At 39.2% G+C, this 21250-nt stretch overlaps 1 protein-coding gene across 4 annotated transcripts in view; it reads left to right on the forward strand.

Annotated features, from left to right (window-relative positions):
* The window catches only part of MYO16 (myosin XVI), a 574351-nt gene that overhangs the window by 76098 nt on the left and 477003 nt on the right, over positions 1–21250 (forward strand). For all 4 annotated transcript variants that reach the window (XM_021929768.2, XM_021929769.2, XM_003914068.5 and 1 more), the window contains exon 3: positions 17625–17695. In XM_021929768.2, the coding sequence (XP_021785460.2) occupies positions 17625–17695 (71 nt within the window). The remainder of the gene's footprint in view (positions 1–17624; positions 17696–21250) is intronic.

Genomic DNA, 21250 nt, shown 5'->3' on the forward strand with positions numbered 1-21250 from the left:
TTCTCCTGCCAGCCTCCCAAGTAGCTGGGATTACGAAGCCCGCTTTTTCGCCCGGCTAGTTTTGTATTTAGTAGAGGCGGGGTTTCACCGGGTTAGCCAGGATGGTCTCGATCTCCTGACATTGTGATCCACCCGTCTCGGCCTCCCAAAGTGCTGGGATTACAGGCTTGAGCCACCGCGCCCGGCCATTACTAGTTCTTTAATCCAGATTTAAATATTTTCTTCTTCTTACGAGAGCAGAATATTGGCGAGGTATGATGGCTCAAGCCATAATCAGCACTTTGGGAGGCCGGCGGGTGGATCTGAAAGATCCAGATGCAGCCATCTAACGCGCATCAGTGGCTCATCTCTAAAATACAAAAAAAAGCGTCTCAGAGGAACTGAGGCAGAGCCTAAGCGTAATTCAGTGAACACAGTGAAGATCCGCATGCTCACTCCAACCCTAGGTATTTAGCGAGACCGTCTCAAAAGAATATCTTCATTTTATTTTGTTACTATTTGGATGAGTCATAACTGCAGTAAAGATAAGTCTGTATATTTTATAATAAGTGAAAAAGGAATGGATAAAATTAACAAAAGTTACAGTTTGATAAATATAAGTGTTTGATGCACCACAACTTTCATGAATTTCAGCATTTACTTAACGAAGTTGCTCTAAATAAAATATTCACTTCCATAAAAGATACCCCTTTAGACTTTATTGTGGTATTTCTTTAAATATAGTAAAACCAAAAAATGATTACATGAAAATGTATCATACATATTGCAAATTTGTTCTCATCATGCTCACTCTCATCATGGAAGTGACTGATGTGACATTTCAAACCCACTGCAAGGCAGTGAATTCTCCAAAGCTATCTCCCACTGAAGAGGTTTAAAGCACATCAGCCAGTTCTTTGCCACCCCTACCATTGAGGCTTGGAGTCTACATCCTTTCTCCTTGCACTTCGGCAAGCCTTTTTGGTTGCCAATATACAAAACAGAACACAGCCCATAGATGCTGCAAGACTTCCAGACTCCATCAGAATCTGGGCCATGTGCTCTGTGGGGTTCCAGTTGCTGTGCAAGAAGTCCTGACTGCCTAAAACCACTGTGTGGAAACTACATGGGTAAAAACAGGGAGAGAGGCCGAGGCAGGTGGATTGCTTGAGCTCAGGAGTTCAAGATCAGCCCGGGCAACATGATGAAACTGTGTCTCTACCCAAAATATAAAAATTAGTTGGGCATGGTGGTGTGTACCTGTAGTCTCAGCTACTCGGGTGGCTGAGGTGGGAGAATTGCTTGAGCTCAAGAGGCAGAGGTTGCAGTGAGCTGAGATAGCGCGACTGCATTCCCACCTGGGTGACAGAGCCAGATCCTGTATCCAAAAAAAAAAAAAAAAAAGTAGAGGCGCTAAAATTGTAGATGGATAAAGAGATTATAGGTAGGTAGACAGATGAATAGATGAAAGATAGAAGATAGATGACAGATAATAGATAGATGGTAGGTGATAGATGATAGGCAGGTAGGTAGGTAGGTAGCTAGGTAGATAGAGATAGATAGATAGATAGATAGATAGATAGATAGATAGATAGATAGATAAAAGAAAATCTCTCTCTGTCATGTTCATGGGGCCTCAGCTATTCTAGTCCCTAAGTTTTCTCAGCCCAGGCATGTAATTGAAGAAACATTCGGAATGACCCATCCCCAGCCACTATCTGACCACACCACATAGAAGACCTTAAACCAGATCTGGTCAACATAGCCCCATCAAGACCCAGATGTGTGAGCAAAGTAAATGATTTTAATTTCAGCCACTGTATGGGTGTCATAAATTGCATAGCAACAGATAACCTGCTGTGACCCATCTGAATTGAAAGCTCTTTCACAATCCTCTCCCAGTTCAGAGGCTTCACATCAGTGTTTGAACAATGTAGGACAGCTCTGCAACCAGTTGCTCAGTTATAATGAGAAAGTCGGCTTTGATCTCCACATTATCCTGGCTTGGGCAATAAGTTATATGGCTACACTAGGAATTAACTACAGATGTATTGCCTGAGTCAGGGAGGGTTTGTTTATAAAAAACCAACTCATGTTTACTAAAGTGCACCACGTAAGAGTAAGAGACTATCCCACAAATTTAAATAAAAAATATGAACAGAGGCTACCCATGAAACTGAACATAAAACCCAGGAACTTAGGACATCTGCTTCACTTTCTTTCTGCTCTTCATGCCCTCAAGTGAGGCGACTCGCTTTTTTTGTTGTTGTTTTGTTTTGTTTTGTTTTTGAGATGGAGTCTCACTCTGTCACCCAGGCTGGAGTGCAGTGGCGCAATCTCGGCTCACTGCAAGCTCTGCCTCCTGGGTTCACGCCATTCTCCTGCCTCAGCCTCTGGAGTAGCTGGGACTACAGGTACCCGCCACCACGCCCGGCTAGTTTTGTTTGTTTTTTTTTTTTTTAGTTTTTTTTGTTTTTGTATTTTTAGTGGAGATAGGGTTTCACTGGGTTAGCCAGGATGGTCTCGATCTCCTGACCTCGTGATCTGCCTGCCTCGGCCTCCCAGAGTGCTGGGATTACAGGCGTGAGCCACCGCGCCCGGCCTGGCTCTTTTCATTCTCCCTCTGCCTTCGTTCCTCCTCTGCAGCTTGGGCTCTCATTTGCATATAAACTATTATGGCCATCTCCATATGGACCTTAGGTCACCTTCCATGTCCAGCACCCATAATTAAGTAACTAGTCTCCGTGTCCCAATTCCAAATTCCCAGCTGGAAAATCCATTATGCCCAACTGGGGTCAGATGTCCAGGTCCACTCAGTGGTATTCACAGAATAAAGATACTAGATATGCAGGAGGACCCCTCTCTGAACAGCTGAAGGGGGTAATGTTCAGAAAAGGAGTGTGAACAGATATATACTGTGGTTATTAGGGAATAAATGAGATAGATAAAACTGTGAGATGTGATTTCTGTTCCCAATTTGAAATGTATCCTTTGGTAATTCACATGGTGATTGCATCTTATTCCTGTGTTTGGGAAATCTTGTGATCCTGTGGATTTTTCTCAAATCTCACATCAGACAAACACACAAAGGTGATATGAGCACTAAGACTCCCTGATTAATTAAAACCTGACAAGATAAGGATGTCATAGAATTATCTAAGATAAAGGGAAATGCATGATGCAACTGCAGGGTGGGGAGTGACTTCAGTTCCATGATAACATTTCTCAGATAGGACTAAAAGACATGTTTGAAAGGAAAGGAGAGTGAGAAACAACCAGTTTAACCTGCAAGTTCTGTTTGAGATTTCTGCCACGAAAGCTTTGCTTCTAAAGCCACATGCTCGATAATTCTCACCTTTTGGAAAGCTTTCTCAAAGAGTGTCTACTGCCTCCTTTAAGCTTTGGTCCTGTCCCCAAAATTGACTAAGTAATAATCATCTGTAACATGCTTTCCTGACAGTTTTACAAATGAGGGAACTGAGGCTCACCGAAAAAGTCAAAGAGCATAGTCAGGGCCACAAACAGCACTGTGATACAGCCCTTTTGATTCCCAGGTTAGATTTAAGGAGTGGGCAGTGACATACTAAGATACTTCTCTCCCCCTTGACTTACTTTTAAAAGACTATCTCTCTCTCTCTATATGTGTGTGTGTGTGTGTGTGTGTATATATATATATACACACACACATATATAGTTATTACATATATATGTGTATGTATACCATATACACTATACACATACATACATATATGTGTAGATATTATATATACACATATACATATGTGTGTATACATAGAGTTATTGCATATATACATATATATGTATTTATGTATATATAGTTATTACATAGGTATATATAGCTATTACAAGTAACGTTTTATTCACATTTTAGTAACTTCCTCAGATATTGGCATGGTGTTCTTTATTTTCGTTTTTATTATCTCAAGATACAAGCAAAATTCCATATTAGTAGTTATGTCAGTTCTTTTTGTTTATTTGTAAAAGTGAGTCATTTTTTAAAACTGTTTATTTCTAAGATTTGGCATTAAAAAGAGCATTTTAAACTTACATAACATAAATTGGCAGAGAATTTTATAGAGAGAAAATAAGAAGTGAAGCATGTATTTATATTGCATGCATCCTGGATTTACTACTTCTACATCAAGATCTGAGGAAATATGCTATCAAGTTTATGATGTTATAATACTGTCACTTTACATCTGTTCTGGAATATATAGAGAGTCAATGATTTATAGGACTGGTTTTGGTAAGCAGACCATTCCTGATTCCCACCAGACAATTTGTACCGCAATAGGATATGTTAAAATTTCTGTAAAACATGTAAGTTTGCCAATAGCTTTTTGAATATTTTTTCCATCTTACAGAAACTTGGAAATTTCATCTTTAGCAAAAAAATAATAATGATTACTATAAATCTAATGTTAGCAAATTTCTTCTTCTCAGTGAGATATAACTATTTTCAGGGATTCTTCTGTCAGTTTTTAGATAATGGGGGAGACTGCTCCTGGAATTACAAAGAGACGACCACTGAATATTTGTCCTTCATAAAGCAACGAGAACACTGGCACAATAAACTTTTCAGGACTTTGGAGATTAATCAAAGGCTTCCAACAATCTAAGAAGCATTTATAGGCTGGGCACGGTGGCTCACGCCTATAATCCCAGCACTTTGGGAGGCCAAGGCAGGTGGATCACTTGAGGTCAGGAGTTCGAGACCTGCCTGGCCAACATGGTGAAACCCTGTCTCTACTAAAAATACAAAAATTAGCCGGGTGTGGTGGCAGAAGCCTGTAATCCCAACTACTCGGAAGGCTGAGGCAGGAGAATCTCTTGAACCTGGGAGGCAGAGGTTGCAATGAGCTGAGATTGTGCCTTTGTACTCCAGCTTGGGCAACAAGAGCGAAACTCTGTCTCAAAAAAAAAAAAAAAAAAAAAGGCAGCGTTTATTCAGGAACAAATGGTTGAACTTTGGCAAGAGCAGTGTTTTGTGGTCCTTCGACTTTTGTAGCCACATCCTCTTCTCCCTAGCTCTGTAGTAGCCCTAAAACCCGGCAGCCTCGCAATCTTGGTAGCCCCATAAACCGGTAGCCCCATAAACCAGCAGCCTCGGAGCGACTGGAGGCTGCAGACTGGGTTTGGATCTCCTCCAAAAACACCATTCTTAGAGAATTATCATCATTTGACCTCTCTGGTCACTATCACTCACAAGATTTGTTTTCATATAAAGTGACTCAGAATAAGCTCACTACAAACCTTTTCCCTGGGGCATTTGTAGAAAACAACCAGCAGGAATCCTTTAGCATTGCAACAATTGGGACAAACAAGAAACTGGCCAAAACACTTAGAAGGAAATGAGAGATCCATAGAGTACTTCGAAAAACTGCAATGTATGCCTCAGAATCTAGAAGGCTATGCATATGTTCAGAGCTGTGGGTGTGCTCATAAGATACCTGAGAAGACCCCAGTTTCTCTCTTAGGGTTGATCTTAAGGCTTTGCACAAGTAGAAGTGCAGACTAAGGAAAAGATGTAAACTGTCTCCAAGAGCACCACAGCAATGCCCCAGCACAGAAGCGTCCCAGCACAGAAGCCCAGCTCCTAAGTGAAGGCTAAGAGTGTTATTGCTTCAAGCCATTTAAGGAAATACGTTTACTCCCTGACTACTACAATAAATAAGCAGAGAGTTCAGTGGCTATGCATGACACATAATATAGATATTGCAGATTTAGTTAAGAAAAGTAATGAAACAAACAAACAAACAACAATTACAAGCAGAAACAGCAACCTACTCGGGAATGGACAGTGAATCTGATTTTCAAAATTTCCACATTTTATTATTTATCATGTTTAGTGTTTTGTTTGAAATGTTTGTCCCCTCCCAAACTCATGTTAAAATTTAATTGCCATTGTAACAGTACTAAGAGGTGATTAGGCCATGAGGATTCTGCCCTCATGAGTGGTTTAATGCTGTTATCACAGGAGTAGGTTTGTTATTGTGGGAGTGGCTCCCTTCCAAAAGGATGGGTTTGGTCCCTTTTGCCCTCCCCTTCTTCCCACCTTACCCCATTGGATGACCCAGCAAGACAGCTCTCACAGTACACTGGCCCCTTGATTTTGGACTTCTCAGGGTATAGAACGGTTGGAAAATAAACTACCATTTAAAAAAATAAATTAACCAGTCTGTGCATTCTGTAATAGCAGCACAAACCAAACTAAGAAACATAGTTGTCAACAAAAAATTATGAGATATTCAAATAAACAAGAAAGTATGTTCCGCAGAGAGAGAAAAAAGTAGTCAACAGAAACTGTGTCTGAGAGAGCCCAGATATTAGATTTACTGGAGAGGGATTTTAAATAAATGATCATAAAAATGTTCAAATAACGAAAGAAAATTATGGCTAAATTGCTAAAGGAAAGTATGAGAGTGGTATCTCCCTACATAGAGATGAACAATTATAAAAAGAAACAAATAGAAATTCTGAAGTTGAAAAGTACAGTAACTAAAATTAAATATACATTAGCAGAAATGAAGTGTATGTAAGCTGGCAAAACAAGCAGTGAATTTAAAGATAGATCAATTAAGATGATCCAGTCTGAGGTAGAGAAGAAAAAAACAATGAAGGAAAATGAGCACAGCCTAAGGGGCCTGTAGAGCACCATCAAGTGTACCAGCGTACATAATGGAGTCACAGATGAGAGGAGAAAGACAAGGCAGGAATAATATTGGAGGAACTAATGGGAGAAAACTTGCCAAATTTGATGGAAAATATTAATCTACACATCTAAGAAGCTTCTCAAATTCCAGGTTGGATAAACTGAAACAGATCCATACCTAGACACAACATAATCAAACTGTGAAAAGCCAAAGGCAAAAAATATCCTGAAAGCATAAATATAGAAGTTATGCTTCATGTACAAGGGTTCCTCAAGAAGATTAACAGCTGACTTCTAATCAGAAACCATGGAAGCCAAAAGGCAGAAAGATGACAAATTCAAAGTGCTAAAAAGGAAGACTGCCAGCCAAGAATTCTATATCCATAAAAATGACTTTTCAAAAATGGAGGAATATTAAGACATTAATGAAAAACAAAAACTAAGAGAATTTTTCTCTAACAGATCTTCCCTTCATGAAACAGCAAAGGGAATCTTTCAGGCTGAAATGAAAGACATTTGACTTGAATTCACATAAAAGATAGACAGCACTTGAAATTTAAACACATAAATAAATATAAAAAAAAGTATTGCCTATTTTTGTTACTCTAATCTTTAATTATATTTAAAACATAATTACAGAAATAAATGAACATAAGTCTGTTATAAATGAGCACACAATGCATAAAGATGTAATTTGTTTGAACATAATGACCCAAAGTTAGAAGGGTAGCGGTAGAGGGCACAGCTGGCTATATAAGAGAAAAGTTCTTGTACACTCTTCAAATTTAGTTGGCATTAATCTGAACTAAATTATTTTAAATTAATGTGTTAATTGTGATCCCTAGGGAAATAATGAGAAAATAAATAATATATGAAAATAAATGCATGAGAATCAAAATGACATGTAAATTAGTACCTATTTACACAAAAAAGGCAGCAATGGGGGCATAGAAGAATGAAACAGGTATAATACACATAACAAAAAGCAAAATGGTAGGCATAAATCCTACTTTATCAGTAATTGCATTAATATAAATGGATTTAATACTCAAAAGGCAGAGATTAGCAGAATTGATTAAAAAGTCATCCAGCTATATTTTGCCTATAAGAGACATCTATTGGATTCAAAGACACAAATTGGTTGAAAGTAAAACATGGGAAATCATGTACCATTCAAAAAGTAACCCGAAAAGTGCTAGAGTACATATGTTAATATCAGGTAACTCAACTTTAATGTAAAAATTATTATTATAGAAAAAATGGCCGGGCACGGTGGCTCAAGCCTGTAATCCCAGCACTTTGGGAGGCCGAGGCGGGTGGATCACGAGGTCAGGAGATCGAGACCATCCTGGTTAACATGGTGAAACCCCGTCTCTACTAAAAATACAAAAAAATAGCCGGGCGAGGTGGCGGGCGCCTGTAGTCCCAGCTACTCGGAGGCTGAGGCGGGAGAATGGCGTGAACCCAGGAGGCGGAGCTTGCAGTGAGCCGAGATCGCGCCACTGCACTCCAGCCTGGGCGACACAGCGAGACTCCGTCTCAAAAAAAAAAAAAAAAAAAAATAAGGACATTATATAGTTATAAAGGAATTATTCCATCATGAAGATACAGAAATTATAAATATATATGTGCCTAACAACAGGGTTCTGAAATACATGAAGCAAAACTGACAGAATTGAAAGGAAAAATAGAGCATGCATAGATATTTGAATATTTCAGTACCTTTCACAGCAATGGATGGAACTAGACAAAAGTTCAAGAAAAAGAAGACTTGAACAACTATATGCAGCAGAAATTTATCGAACGTGCTATCCCACAACAGCAGAACACGCATTCTTCTGAAGAGTGCATGAAACATTCTCCATGACAAACCACATACAAAACCATAAAACAAGTGTCAATAATTTTTAAAAGAATTAAAATATTACAAAGTGTGTTCTCTCACCATAATGGAATAACAATAAAAATACTCAATAGATGGAATGTTATAAAATTCACAAATATGCAAAAATTATCTATTATGGGCTAAATTTTGTCCTGCCCTGACCCCTCCCCTCAATTCATATGTTGAAACTTTAGCCCCCAGTAACTCAGAACGTGACTGTATTTGAGAACAGGGCATTTAAGGAGGCCAATAAGTTAAAAAGAGGTCGTTAGGGTGGGCTCAAATCTAATATGACTGGTGTTTTAATAAGAACAAATTTGGACATACACAGGGTGTGCCATCAGAGAGTCACATGTGAGGACACAGTGATGACACAGTGAGAAGGCGGCCATCCACAAGCCAAGAAGAGAGGCCTCAGAGGAAATCAAACTGTCAACGCCTTGATCTTGGACTTCGAGTTACAAGAACTATGAGAAAATAAATTTCCATTGTGTAAACCACCCATCTGAGGTATCTTGTTATGGTAGCCCTAGCAAACTACTACGTTAACCAGAATACTCCTATATAACCAATGTATCAAAAAAGATCTCGCAATAGATATTATAAAATAATGTTAGATAAATGAAATGAAAATATTACATATTAAAAGATGTAAGGTATAACTAAAGCCGTTCTTATGGAGAATTTTATAGCTGTAAACACTCACCTGTCTTTAATAATTTCATTTTTAAGAAAAGCTTTAGATTCACAGCAAAATTAAGGGGAAGGTACAGAGATTTTCCATATAGCCCCTGCTCTGACACATGCATAACCTCCCCTGTTATTAATCTCCCTGACCTGAATGGTACACATTTTATGATTGATAAACCTACATTAACACAACCTAATCACCTGAAGTCCATAGTAATAAATGCCTATATTTAAATACATAAAAGTATCTTCAATTAACCTAACTTTATATTCAAAAATGAGGAAAAGTAGTAAACAATATCCAATGCCAGTAAAAGGAACGATATAATAAAGGTTTGAGTAGAAATAAAAGAAATATAGAGAAAAACAATAGAGAAATCAATAAAACCAAAACTTGGTCCTTTCAAAAGATCAACACAATTGAAAACCTTAGCTAAACTGACAAAAAAAAAAAAAAAAAATGACTAAACCAAACCAAAAGAAAAATTACTAAAATCAGGAATGAAAGAGGATACAATAGTGTCCCCTTACCCATGATTTTGATTTCCATGGTTTTAGGTACCTGTGATCAATCCTGGTCCAAAAATAAAAGATAGAAAATTCCAGAAATAAATAATTCCAAAAAGTTTAAATTGCACAACGTTCTGAGTAGCGTAGTGAAACCCTGTGCCATCTCACTCCATTCCATCTGGGACACGAATCAACTCTTTTTTTTTTTTTTTTGAGACGGAGTCTCGCTGTGTCGCCCAGGTTGGAGTGCAGTGGCGCGATCTCGGCTCACTGCAAGCTCCGCCTCCCGGGTTCACGCCATTCTCCTGCCTCAGCCTCCTGAGTAGCTGGGACTACAGGCGCCCGCCACCTCGCCCGGCTAATTTTTTGTATTTTTAGTAGAGACGGGGTTTCACTGTGGTCTCGATCTCCTGACCTTGTGATCCGCCCGCCTCGGCCTCCCAAAGTGCTGGGATTACAGGCGTGAGCCACCGCGCCCGGCTACGAATCAACTCTTTATCCAGCATATATACTGCGTACACTACCTGCGTGTTAATCATCAATATCTTCTGCTCTTGTATCTAACCATTGGCACCATCATGGCTCAGTGATCCGGCATCGCCTGGAACACAGGAACCTTTTCTGACCTGTCATCAGAAGGTCAGTTGTAGCCCTAATGCAACATCACAGTGTCTATGTCATCTCATCGTATAGTCATTTTATTATCTCACATCATCACGAGAAGAATGAGTGAGTACAATACAATAAGATATTTTGAAGAGAGAAAGAGACCATATGCATATAACTTTTATTACGGTATATTGTTATAATTGTTCTATTGTATTATTGTTGTTAACCTTTTCTCTGCCTATTTTATGAATTAAACTTTATCATAAGTATGTACGTATAGGAAAATCATAGCATATATGAAATTTTGTTCTATCAGCAGTTTCAGGCATATGCTGGAGATCTTGGACTGTATCTCCCAGAGAAAAGGGAAGTATACTGTATATTAGAATCAAACCTAAAATGGGTTAAAAGGTAATACTAGTAAAATTATACGCCAAAAAATTAGATAACCCACAAGAAACAAAAGAATTCCTAGAAAGACACAAATCATGGTAGGCTCATATCGAGTAGATTTAATTAATAAAATCTTTCCACAAAGGAAAGACCAGGCACATGTGGCTTCATAGAGAATTTCTTCGAAATGATTACAGAAGAATTAATACTAGGTTTCATAAATGCTTTTAAAAATGTGAACAGGAAGGAGTACAGCCTAACACACTCTATATGACCAATCAAATAATAATAATATCAGTAACAACAGGTATACCGAAATATAAGATCAAGGGAAACAATATAAAATTGAAACTGACTCACAAGTGATGCACATGATATAGCTATCAGATTTGATTTCATAATTACTCCAACCAACATGTACAATTAATAATGATAAAACCTTCTACCAGGTTTTAAAATCTATATGAAAGTATCAACTGGAAAGTGTAGAACTAAAAAATAATGTGACAAATTAAAATTGAACTGATGGCTTTAACGATTGATTGTACATAGCTGAAAAGGATTTCATATTGTGGCAGGGCAGTAGAAAATATCCAGGGTAGTATACTGAGTGAAAACAAAGGAAGGCCTAAGAGATATAAGGAAGATGATGATAATGCTGAACACAATCTCAGTGTGATCCTTGAGGAGGAAAAGGAATGAAATGGGTTATAAGTAATATTTGAAGGGAAAATGGTAATTCAGTTTTCAGAACAAATTCAAGATATATAGCCAGTGATTCAAGAAGCACTACAAATCATTCTGATCCCTTTTGTCCTCTGTCTTCTCCTCTACCAGTGCCAACTAGATTATACACTCTATGAAGGCAAGATTGTTTTCTGTTTCTTCTCTGTACATCTGTACCTCTTGGGATAGTGCTAACTATTAATACAAAAAGGACGCTCACTAAATATTTGTTTCATTTGTCATAACTTCACAGTGGATTGGGATTGGAGAATCTAGGTCAATGGGGCCTTGAAGACCTTGGACTTGGCTTACAGTCTTCAGGATTTAGTCAGGTCCAGTTTTGATTAAGTTGAGTGGGAAAAAAGAAATCTTAAAGCCATGGCCAAAGTGACATGAAATGAATTTTTACTGGTTGAAGACTGTGAGGTCTCTGGGGCTAAGGTGGGTCTCAGCTACTGCTTAATTCCAGGTGCTTCAAGCTAATTCACCCATAATTCCCTTGCTAAGGCTGGAACCTAATGTACCTTGACTTCATGCCCAGCCCTAATGGGTCTCCTTGTCCAGGAGGGTGGCTGGTAGCAGTCTTGAGCATCCTGTGAGTGCGTGTGGATCTGAGTCAAATCAGAAGCAAACACTTAAGGTATGATTGAGCAGCTCACTTGAACAAAGACTTCAGGCAGAGCCCACCAAAGCTCCAACAATGTGGCTCGACCCTCTTATCATGAACCTACTGTTTCCAGGCTGGACGGAAACAAACTGAACAGTCCTTGGATGCTGATTCCCTTGGCTGTCTATGCTTCTCGGTATTACAGTCATCAAGGAACATAGGGATCAATGGACACATCTTTGACTGCCTGAATTTAATAACCTGGTGACACAACAATTTATATCTTTCCGAAGCTTGGGTAAGGATCTAAAACATAGTGAGGGTTGAGGGTCATTGCCCAGACTCAGTCTCTGACTGGAGGCCTCCCCATCCACTGCGGCCTGAGCACCTCCTGTGAGCTCACACTGATTATTCTGGATCCACGGATCCATTCCAGAGGTCCAGCTGAATATGCATGTATTGAGAATACTGTGTGTCCCGAGGGATCCTGTGGGACACGAGGCACTAGGGGCCAAACTCTCAATGACAAATTAATGGGAAAGGATCTTCCATCAAGTCTTTGCCACTTACTAATTCGGTCGCTTCCAAATGAGGCGTTCAGAGGTAATTTCCTGAGATTGTAAAATCTTAGCAGTTTTTCTCAGAATGTCTTTAAGGGACCATCTGCACCAGAATCTCCTGCAATGTGTGTGCATGTGTTTTTTTAAAAAACACAATTTTAGATCCCACAACAAAGCTCCTGAATCAAAGGACTGAAGAGATGGGACTAGGAATTGATTCTAATGGGGGCAGCAATAGCTCCTAAAGGTGCAAGAATGGGATTTTGGAGGGCGAAAACTCTTAGCTAAAGCAACGATTTTGTGACCCTCCATCCGACCACATTCCATAAGTAGATATCCCAGCCTGTCGGCATTATTACAATTTCACAGAGGGTGAGGGGGTGATAATAAAAAACAGATTGAGAAGCCCTGAACTAGGAAAATTCATCTTAATAAAATCCTCAAGTTATTCTTATACATCCTAAAGTTTGAGCTCTACTTAGGAAAGGAAATCTGTATTTCAGCAGCACTGCTGTGCAAATAGACGTTTCTGTGGTGTTGATAACATAATTTCTATATTCCTGCTTCTTCTCTTCTTGATTGACATGTTAATGAGATAAGATACAATTTTCAAAGGCATTCTCAGACGACTAACAACTGTATGGAAATTCTCAGGCATACATTTTTAGAAGTCTTCACATTGATGTTTTCATTATCATTTCAGGAGGAAAAAAATGACACTGGCTTGATACTTTGTTGTTATTCATTGTAACTTCTTTATTTAGAAATAAAACCAAACTTACAGAAAACTTTCCCAGATAACACAAGAACTCCCATATATCCTCTATCCAGGTTTACCAATTGCTAACTTCTTACCATGCATGATTGTCCTTCCTTCTGTCTGGAAACTATCTTCTGCAGGGCTTGTAACAGGAACAGAATTGAGAACCCAGGTATGCTTAGTTTTATCTTCCTTTCCTCTGTTGATGTTAAATGTAACACCTTGTGAATATAAGAGCCACTGTAGTGGAGATTGTGTGAGAGTAGGTATAGATTGCTATGCAGTCACATGTCCACCCTAGCTAATGGGGTCTCCAAAGACTTTACAGATAAATGGTTGCAATACAGTGTCTAGAAACACAAAATAAATGCTGACAACCAGGTGGACTATTATGTTTGGTTATCGTTGGTGATGGTAGGAACCAGCTGCGTAGTCTATTAAAGCCACTTAGCAAATTTTATGATGTATTTTAGTCCATTTTTTACCCCAATAGCTGAAAATTTGGAGAATGAATGTTTCTTTTTAAATATCAAATCATGCCTCCCCGCCCCACCGCCCACAGGCATCTCGATGGAGTTCTGCTGCAGCTTGATGATGAAGCCACAAATATACAATAAATGCTGAATCCGTTCCAAGCGGCAACACTATAAAAGGAAGCATGCGCTTCGTTATTCTATTTGGTCCCCAGATGGCTGTTTTCCTTAGGCTGTTTCCTTGCAGATTTTGTCATAACAGAAAGACTCAGAGTGGTGCTGCCGTTTCACTTGACTGGCCGCTCCAATCACGTTATTACAAGGTTGCTATGAACCCATATCTTTTTGGATAAAGTATTTTAACAGAAATTTGAGTAATTTCCCACACAATTAGTAATTCTGAGACCACTACAATGGATCTTGATCCTGGCTGTGATTCTGAAGTTCTGCTCTCTGATTCTGGGGTTAAGGGCGCGATCACGAGTCCTGTGGCTGCACTTGAGTTCTGGTTCCATCATGTACCTATGGTTTCAGGGAACCACGTAATATAACAGAGCCTCAGCTTCCTTATTAGTAAAAGAAAGAGTGACAATTCTAGTGTCCGTATTATAGAGAATTAAAGTAATTCTTACACGTAAGGTACTTAGTACAGGGTTACACCAAAAATGTTCTACATGTGTTGGTTTCATAATTTTCTTCTCAAAATTGTTATAAACTAATTATTATACAAATGATGTTTTCTTCATTATATCTTCATATTTAGGTCCCTTACAATTCCAGTTTTTAACCCTTAGCAGAGTCATAGAATTTAGCTCACACTACTATATGTATATGCAAAGAATAACCTATTTCTTATTTGGCCAGTAGTTGATTTTGTCTTATTCTTGAGTCCTTCCTCATGGTAATGATGGGCAAGCCAGTTAATATTGAGTTTGTGGTTCTAACGTGGTTCCATCTTGATCATGCAAACAGCCCTCTCAAAAAAACTGTCCTATCTAGGACAAACAAAACACAGATTGCCCTTTTCTCACTAGGATGATGCCTGGCTGGATGGAGGAAGAAGCTTATCTTCCTCACATGTTTCCCAGTGATGAGAAGGACCTTCAGAGAGCTTGAGTGTAGCCCTGCTCTCATTCCCGGGCATTCCTGGGCAGTGTTCTTTATGAGTTTCATGATTGACCACTTTAGTGATCTGGAGCTCTCCCTTGCCAGCTCATGAGAGCCAACTGTTAAAATTCCAGGAATTTTATGAGTTGGTTGTGAAAGAGTTAAATAATACCTATAGTAAAAATTAACTGACATGAACTTACAATGCAGCAGATGGTATTTAAAGCAAAGGTAATAAAGATTCACTTTCTCCATGCTCAGCATTCTCCTTTGCTGTGTATATTTCCCCCTTTGTTCCACTTTTGTTTGATAAATTATACACTCAACCTCCAGGATAATATGCTAAATTTGCCTCACGTATATTCTGCATTTAAATTCAACATTTAGTAACCAGACAGTTTGGAAAACATTCAGAATAGATCTTAAAGTATGGATTCTATGATATATTATTATGGGGTTTTATTACACATAGTCATTCCAGTCATTTATTGATCCTTACGAAGTGCCTGGAGCATGCTACATATGTTGTCTCATTTAATTCTCACAATATCCTCATGAAGTGAGTACGACTGTCCATTGTTTTACTGACAAAAAACTGAGACATAAAGTTCAGTAGCTTTCCAGGTCTCAGGCTGAAACCTGTGTAACTCCAAACCCAAAGAATATGGATCACTGATTTCTATTATGTATGATTCACTGTGTGTCTGCATAATGGACTCTGCATAAAAATCCGACTGCATTTTGCTAATATTATAACATGATACAATCTACTTCACACTGTCTTTGTAGTGAGATCACGTTTGTGCTATCTCTTTGCAGAATATAAAAAAATCAATATTAGTTAATTCATGATGGATAATTTCATTTGCTAAAAGGATAAATACTAGAGTAAAAGTGCTGTCTATCATCTGAGGAAACCAATGGCAAATGTGTGAAATGAACTTTCCATTATCATGAAAGGGATTTTAAACATTAAGAGTAATAAGTACATGAGGTTGCAAGAGGTGGCTTCATATATATATATATATATATATATATATATAGAGAGAGAGAGAGAGAGAGAGAGAGAGAGAGAGAGAGACAGAAAAAGGGTGGGAGGAAGAGCATCTCCATACCATGTAACAGGACCATTCTTGGAAATACAGTGAAGAACAAGAGGAAAATGGCCTTGGCCTCCTCGACTTTTCTTGTAACAGCAGAGAAAGAAGATAACCCAGCTGGCAAATGAATACAACATGAGCTGTCAGGTTACAGCTGATCCTACAAGTTTGCCACCTTTGAGAATGTTTTTGTAACACACTACTCAATGTGAGCAGATTCTAGGTTATGAAAATAATTAAATCCTTGACTGCAGAAAGAACATCATCAAAGGAAAGTCCCTTGGCAATGAATAGATGTGAACATGCGTCTATTTAGGAACTTCTTCCTGGATGTGCTCCAAGGGTGCGCTGATGTAAGGAAAGGGTGGCTGGGGCACACGGGGCAGGGCAGGCTGACCTGGCTCACAGGTGGAGGCCTGTCTCCCTCATCATACCCACTGCACCCACCGTCAAAGAGCTCAACCTTCCTGGAGAGGAGGCTTCGCAGAGTCATGATGTCTGCCAAGACTCATGTTGCCTTCTGTGATACGCAGTTAGATTTGGGGAAGAGAGTCAGAGACTAGACATTGGAACACATAAAAGAATTGGAGTGCCATAGGAAAGATGGCCCCTTCAGGCAACATTTCACTTTACAGATAAAGTTAATTGGGAAGACAGTATGCCTCAGTGAGGTATGAGTTTGAACCTGAGCCATTTTGTACAGTTCTGTGTAATAATGAAATAAAAGAGTAACTGTTGCTTTAATTTTGTGTGTGTGGAAAATGCATTCATGGTATTTTATTAAAAGTATGATATTGCTATTAGTAGTGGAAACCATTATAGTGCGTTAGGGATTGAAGAACCTTTCTGTGGGGCTGGTCTTATAGCTTCATTTTAAGTAGCAGAGAATGGAACACAATCAATCAATCTCTTAATAGTCTGTGGCATTCTGTGTACTAATGAATTCACCTTTGCTGTTCAAATGGAAATACAGGTCACCTTTCAACTGTGAATTTATTCTAGTAATTGGTATATAGTTTGATCCATTTGACTTAACTAATTTGGATATATGTGGCTTTGTTCTGAAGCGCTTTGTGAGAATGGTGGAAACATTGCCAAGGGCTCATAGCACCAGTGGAAGGTTAATGTTAAAAAGGAAGCTTTTATTGCTTTAAGCCAATGGGCCTTAATGAATTAAAAATAAAAATAAAAATTCAGTGACCTAATGCCCATGTGAACCTAATGAAGTGATTTCTTTCATTTTGCTTTTTGTTCTACAATGGATGCAAACACCAGACACTTTGAAACAGTAAACTTTAAAAAATCTGTTTCACTTTCTCATTAATTTGCATGGTTGTAATAGGAAATTATGTTGCCCAACCATGGAATAAGTTTGAAGATGACGAGAAACACCACCAATCATCATGTAAAATAGGGTCAGATGGCACAGAAGCTATCTTTGTTGGTGTTCACAGCTGTTTGCGTTTTAGATGTTAATGAAAGGCTACACATTTGGTTCCACACGTGGAAGAAGGACGCTCTGTAACTCCATTCTCCTCTCTGTTGTTTTCAGTGCTTCGGCTCCTAAAGGAGGGGGCAGACCCCCACACCCTCGTCTCCTCGGGAGGGTCCCTGCTCCATCTGGTAAGAACCGGCACAATCAGTGCCAGTGCATGGGGACACCCGGGGGAGAATACATTACAGGTTCCAACCCAGGAACGAAATGCACATCTCACGGACGATGATCAGAAGGAGGATGTGTTTCTAATTAACAGGCTTGGATAATCTGCTGCAATTATTGTTAATTACTGTATTGAAGTTTGTAAGTAATCTTTCATCAATGAAGTTAGAATTTCTGCCCTAAAGAAATCACTTTTAAAAACTAATAGCCTTCGAAATAAGTTAAATAATATTGTATCAGTTATACAGTATTAGGCAATCATCCTTTCTTTTTTCCCACAAGTTGTCCTTATTCCTCTAATGAAATTTTACTATATTTTGCTCGTGATCCAGCTCATAGAAATGCAAATACAGCCTGCCCTGTAGTATTTTAGAAACAAAGAAGGGGGTAAGTGAATAAAAAAGTAACTACATTTAAAAATATTATATTATAAATAACTACATTTAAAATATCATATTAGGTCATGTGCAAGAAATTTTTGCTGGTTCTGTTAGGGGCCAAAATAAAGTAAAAGTCAATAAGTATTCGATTTGGTGGTCTTTACAACTAATTTAAAGATAGGAACTTAATTTTGAAAAATATAAATTAACGTAAGATATCAGTCTAATTTATGACTGTCTTTCAACACAAAAAATAATGTTGTATTTCTTCCCACTATAGCAAACTGTAGTAGAGGGGGTCACGCCCTTAACTTCCAGAAGCTTCTTAACATCACATAAATTTTCAACCTTGATTGCACCTGGGAATCACATGGGTGTTATTAAAATACTGACACCTGACTCCCAACCCGAGTTGAACTCACAAAGATTCTTACTTCTTTTTTCTGGGATGTAGCTTGACCACTGGGAGTTGTTAAGACTTCCCAGGTGATTCTAATTTATGGCCAACGTTGGGGAAAAACTGCACGAAAGAGAAACTGGTGTATACCAAAGGCTCAAGAGATCTGGAATGCAAGTTATTACATAGTCAGCAGAACAGAAAAAGAACAGAGAATATTGTGATAGAAGACAGTTTGCCAAAGAACATAGGCGCTTTCTCTCTAGCATTGGAAATAGATACAAAGAGAGATTTCCAGGTAACTTTTTCCTTCTCTGGAATGTTTTGGTTATGAAATGTCTCTGTTTTACACTCAGATACTTATATGACTTCCATGATATTTTCAAGGAGTCGTACCTCATTAGTCCCTAGATCCTAGGTTTTATTTTAAGCAATCCTACTAGGCCCATTCTGCTAAGAGTCTTCTGTAGATCAATATTCTCTTCATGGCAAATATCATAAGCCTGTTTTTTTGTTTGTTTGTTTGTTTGTTTTTGTTGTTGTTGAGATGGAGTCTCTCTCTGACACCCAGGCTGGAGTGCAGCGGTGCCATCTCCTCTCACTGCAAGCTCCACCTCCCGGGTTCACGCCATTCTCCTGCCTCAGCCTCCTGGGTAGCTGGGACTACAGGCGCCCGCCACCACGCCCGGCTAATTTTTTGTATTTTTAGTAGAGATGGGGTTTCACCGTGTTAGCCGGGATGGTCTCAATCTCCTGACCTCATGATCTGCCTGCCTCGGCCTCCCAAAGTGCTGGGATTACAAGCGTGAGCCACCGCGCCCGGCCCATCAGCCTGTTTTTCAGAAGGTCTAGTTATCAGCATGTTTGCACGTCCCAGTAGAAGACAGACCTCTTCCGTGAACAAATCAGTGCAAGTCATTGTTGCTGTTACTAGGAAAGTGTTATTTCTGTGTATTTATGTGTGAGAGAGAAAGAGGAAGGAAAGGAGAAGGAAGAGGAGAGGGAAGGGAAACACAAGGGGCACAGGGGACAGCGAGAGACTGTCACTTCTTCACGTGTGTGTATATATATAGAGAGAGATTAGATTGATATGTTAATTTTGATATTTTTCAAAATTAAGTTCCTATCTTTAAATTAATTGTGAAGACCACCAAATCAAATACCTGTTGTCTTTTACTTTATGTTTGTCCCTAACAGATATAGATAGGTAGGTAGGTAGATAGGTAGGTACATAGATAGATAGAGATAGAGATAGAGATATATAGTATCTGACTTTGAATGAACACATGCATCTCTATGCTCCCAATCAACAAATTAGCAGTTGCTTTCTTGACCTTTGAAATGAAGCCACACCACCACCATCTCTCATCCCCTCGGCAGCTGCCAGCCAGTTTTAAACCGCCATCTCTCTTTTCTGGATAAACAGCTTTCTCACTCTTCTCCCAGGTTCCATCTTTGCCTACACTGTCCTGTTTCCCATTCACAGCCAGGTCATGTCACTTCTGTATCTGAAATGCTCCAACAACTTTCCTTCTCTCATAAGTAAAAGCCAAAGTCCTGCTTATGACCACACCATGATCTGTCTCAAGCCCCAGCTCACAGCCATTGCATCTTCTCCAGTCACTTTCCCTCTGTGCTCTGCTCTGCTGACACCAGCCGTCCTGCTGCTCATTCAGCACCAGCCCATGCTCCTGCTTCGTGTGCTCTTGCCGGGTTTCCACATGGTACAAGCCTCCCAGATGTACACGGCTCGCTTGCTGACTTGCTGTGGGTCTCTGCTCAACGTGATCTAAAGGAGCAGCCCTCCCTGGCTTGCCCTATGGGGTTTAGTAACTCACCGCTGATGCCTCACAAGCAACTCCACTTCCATCCCTTTATCTTGTTCTTTCCCATCTTTTATAGCACACTTGTCACCAAACCCATCATAGGTTCAGATGACTCTTTTCTATTTCCTAGAATGTTAGCGCCATCAGAGACAGGACTTGTCATATTTTCATGAATATTATAATGCCCAGGAGAGTGCCTGATACTCAGAGATGCTCAGTAGCTTTGTTAAGGAGATAAGCTAATTAATTAATGTTACTACTTAATTAATATCTGACACTGTGATAGATATTGGGGTGAAAAGATGCAAAATGCATATACTGTGTGCATCTGAGGGAGACAGAAAAAGAAACCGCTGATTGCAGCGGACTGAAGAGGGATACACAGATGACAGTGAAGGAGGCAAACAATGGGGCCACTCGGCTGCTTCTGGGCATCAGTTACAAAGGCTTTTCTCACTCTCCTGGTCTGGCTTAATAACCCTTTGTCCAAGCTCTCATAACATACACTCCTTGCTTCTCTGTAGATATTGCCACAATGGAGTATAATTAATGGAATATGTGGCTTTTTCTCTCTGCTAGACTGAAATCTCAGAAACCGTGACTGTCTTGGATACTTTTCTTAGCATGTGATGCATAGTGAATACTTGTCCAAGGTCTCATAATGTACCCTCCTTGCTTCTCCATAGATCTTGTCACAATGGATTCTAATTAATGGAATATGTGGCTTTTTCTCTCGGCTAGACTGAAATCTCAAAAACTGTGGCTGTCTTGTATACTTTTCTGTTCTTAGCATGTGATGCATAGTGAATACTCAATACATAGTCAGTGAATGAATGAATGAGCTCTAAGGATATAAGGCGTGATGCATAGTGAATACTCAATACATAGTCAATGAATGAATTAATGAGCTCAAAG

Source organism: Papio anubis, chromosome 15, assembly GCF_008728515.1.
Source record: "Papio anubis isolate 15944 chromosome 15, Panubis1.0, whole genome shotgun sequence".
NCBI classification, from domain to species: domain Eukaryota; kingdom Metazoa; phylum Chordata; class Mammalia; order Primates; family Cercopithecidae; genus Papio; species Papio anubis.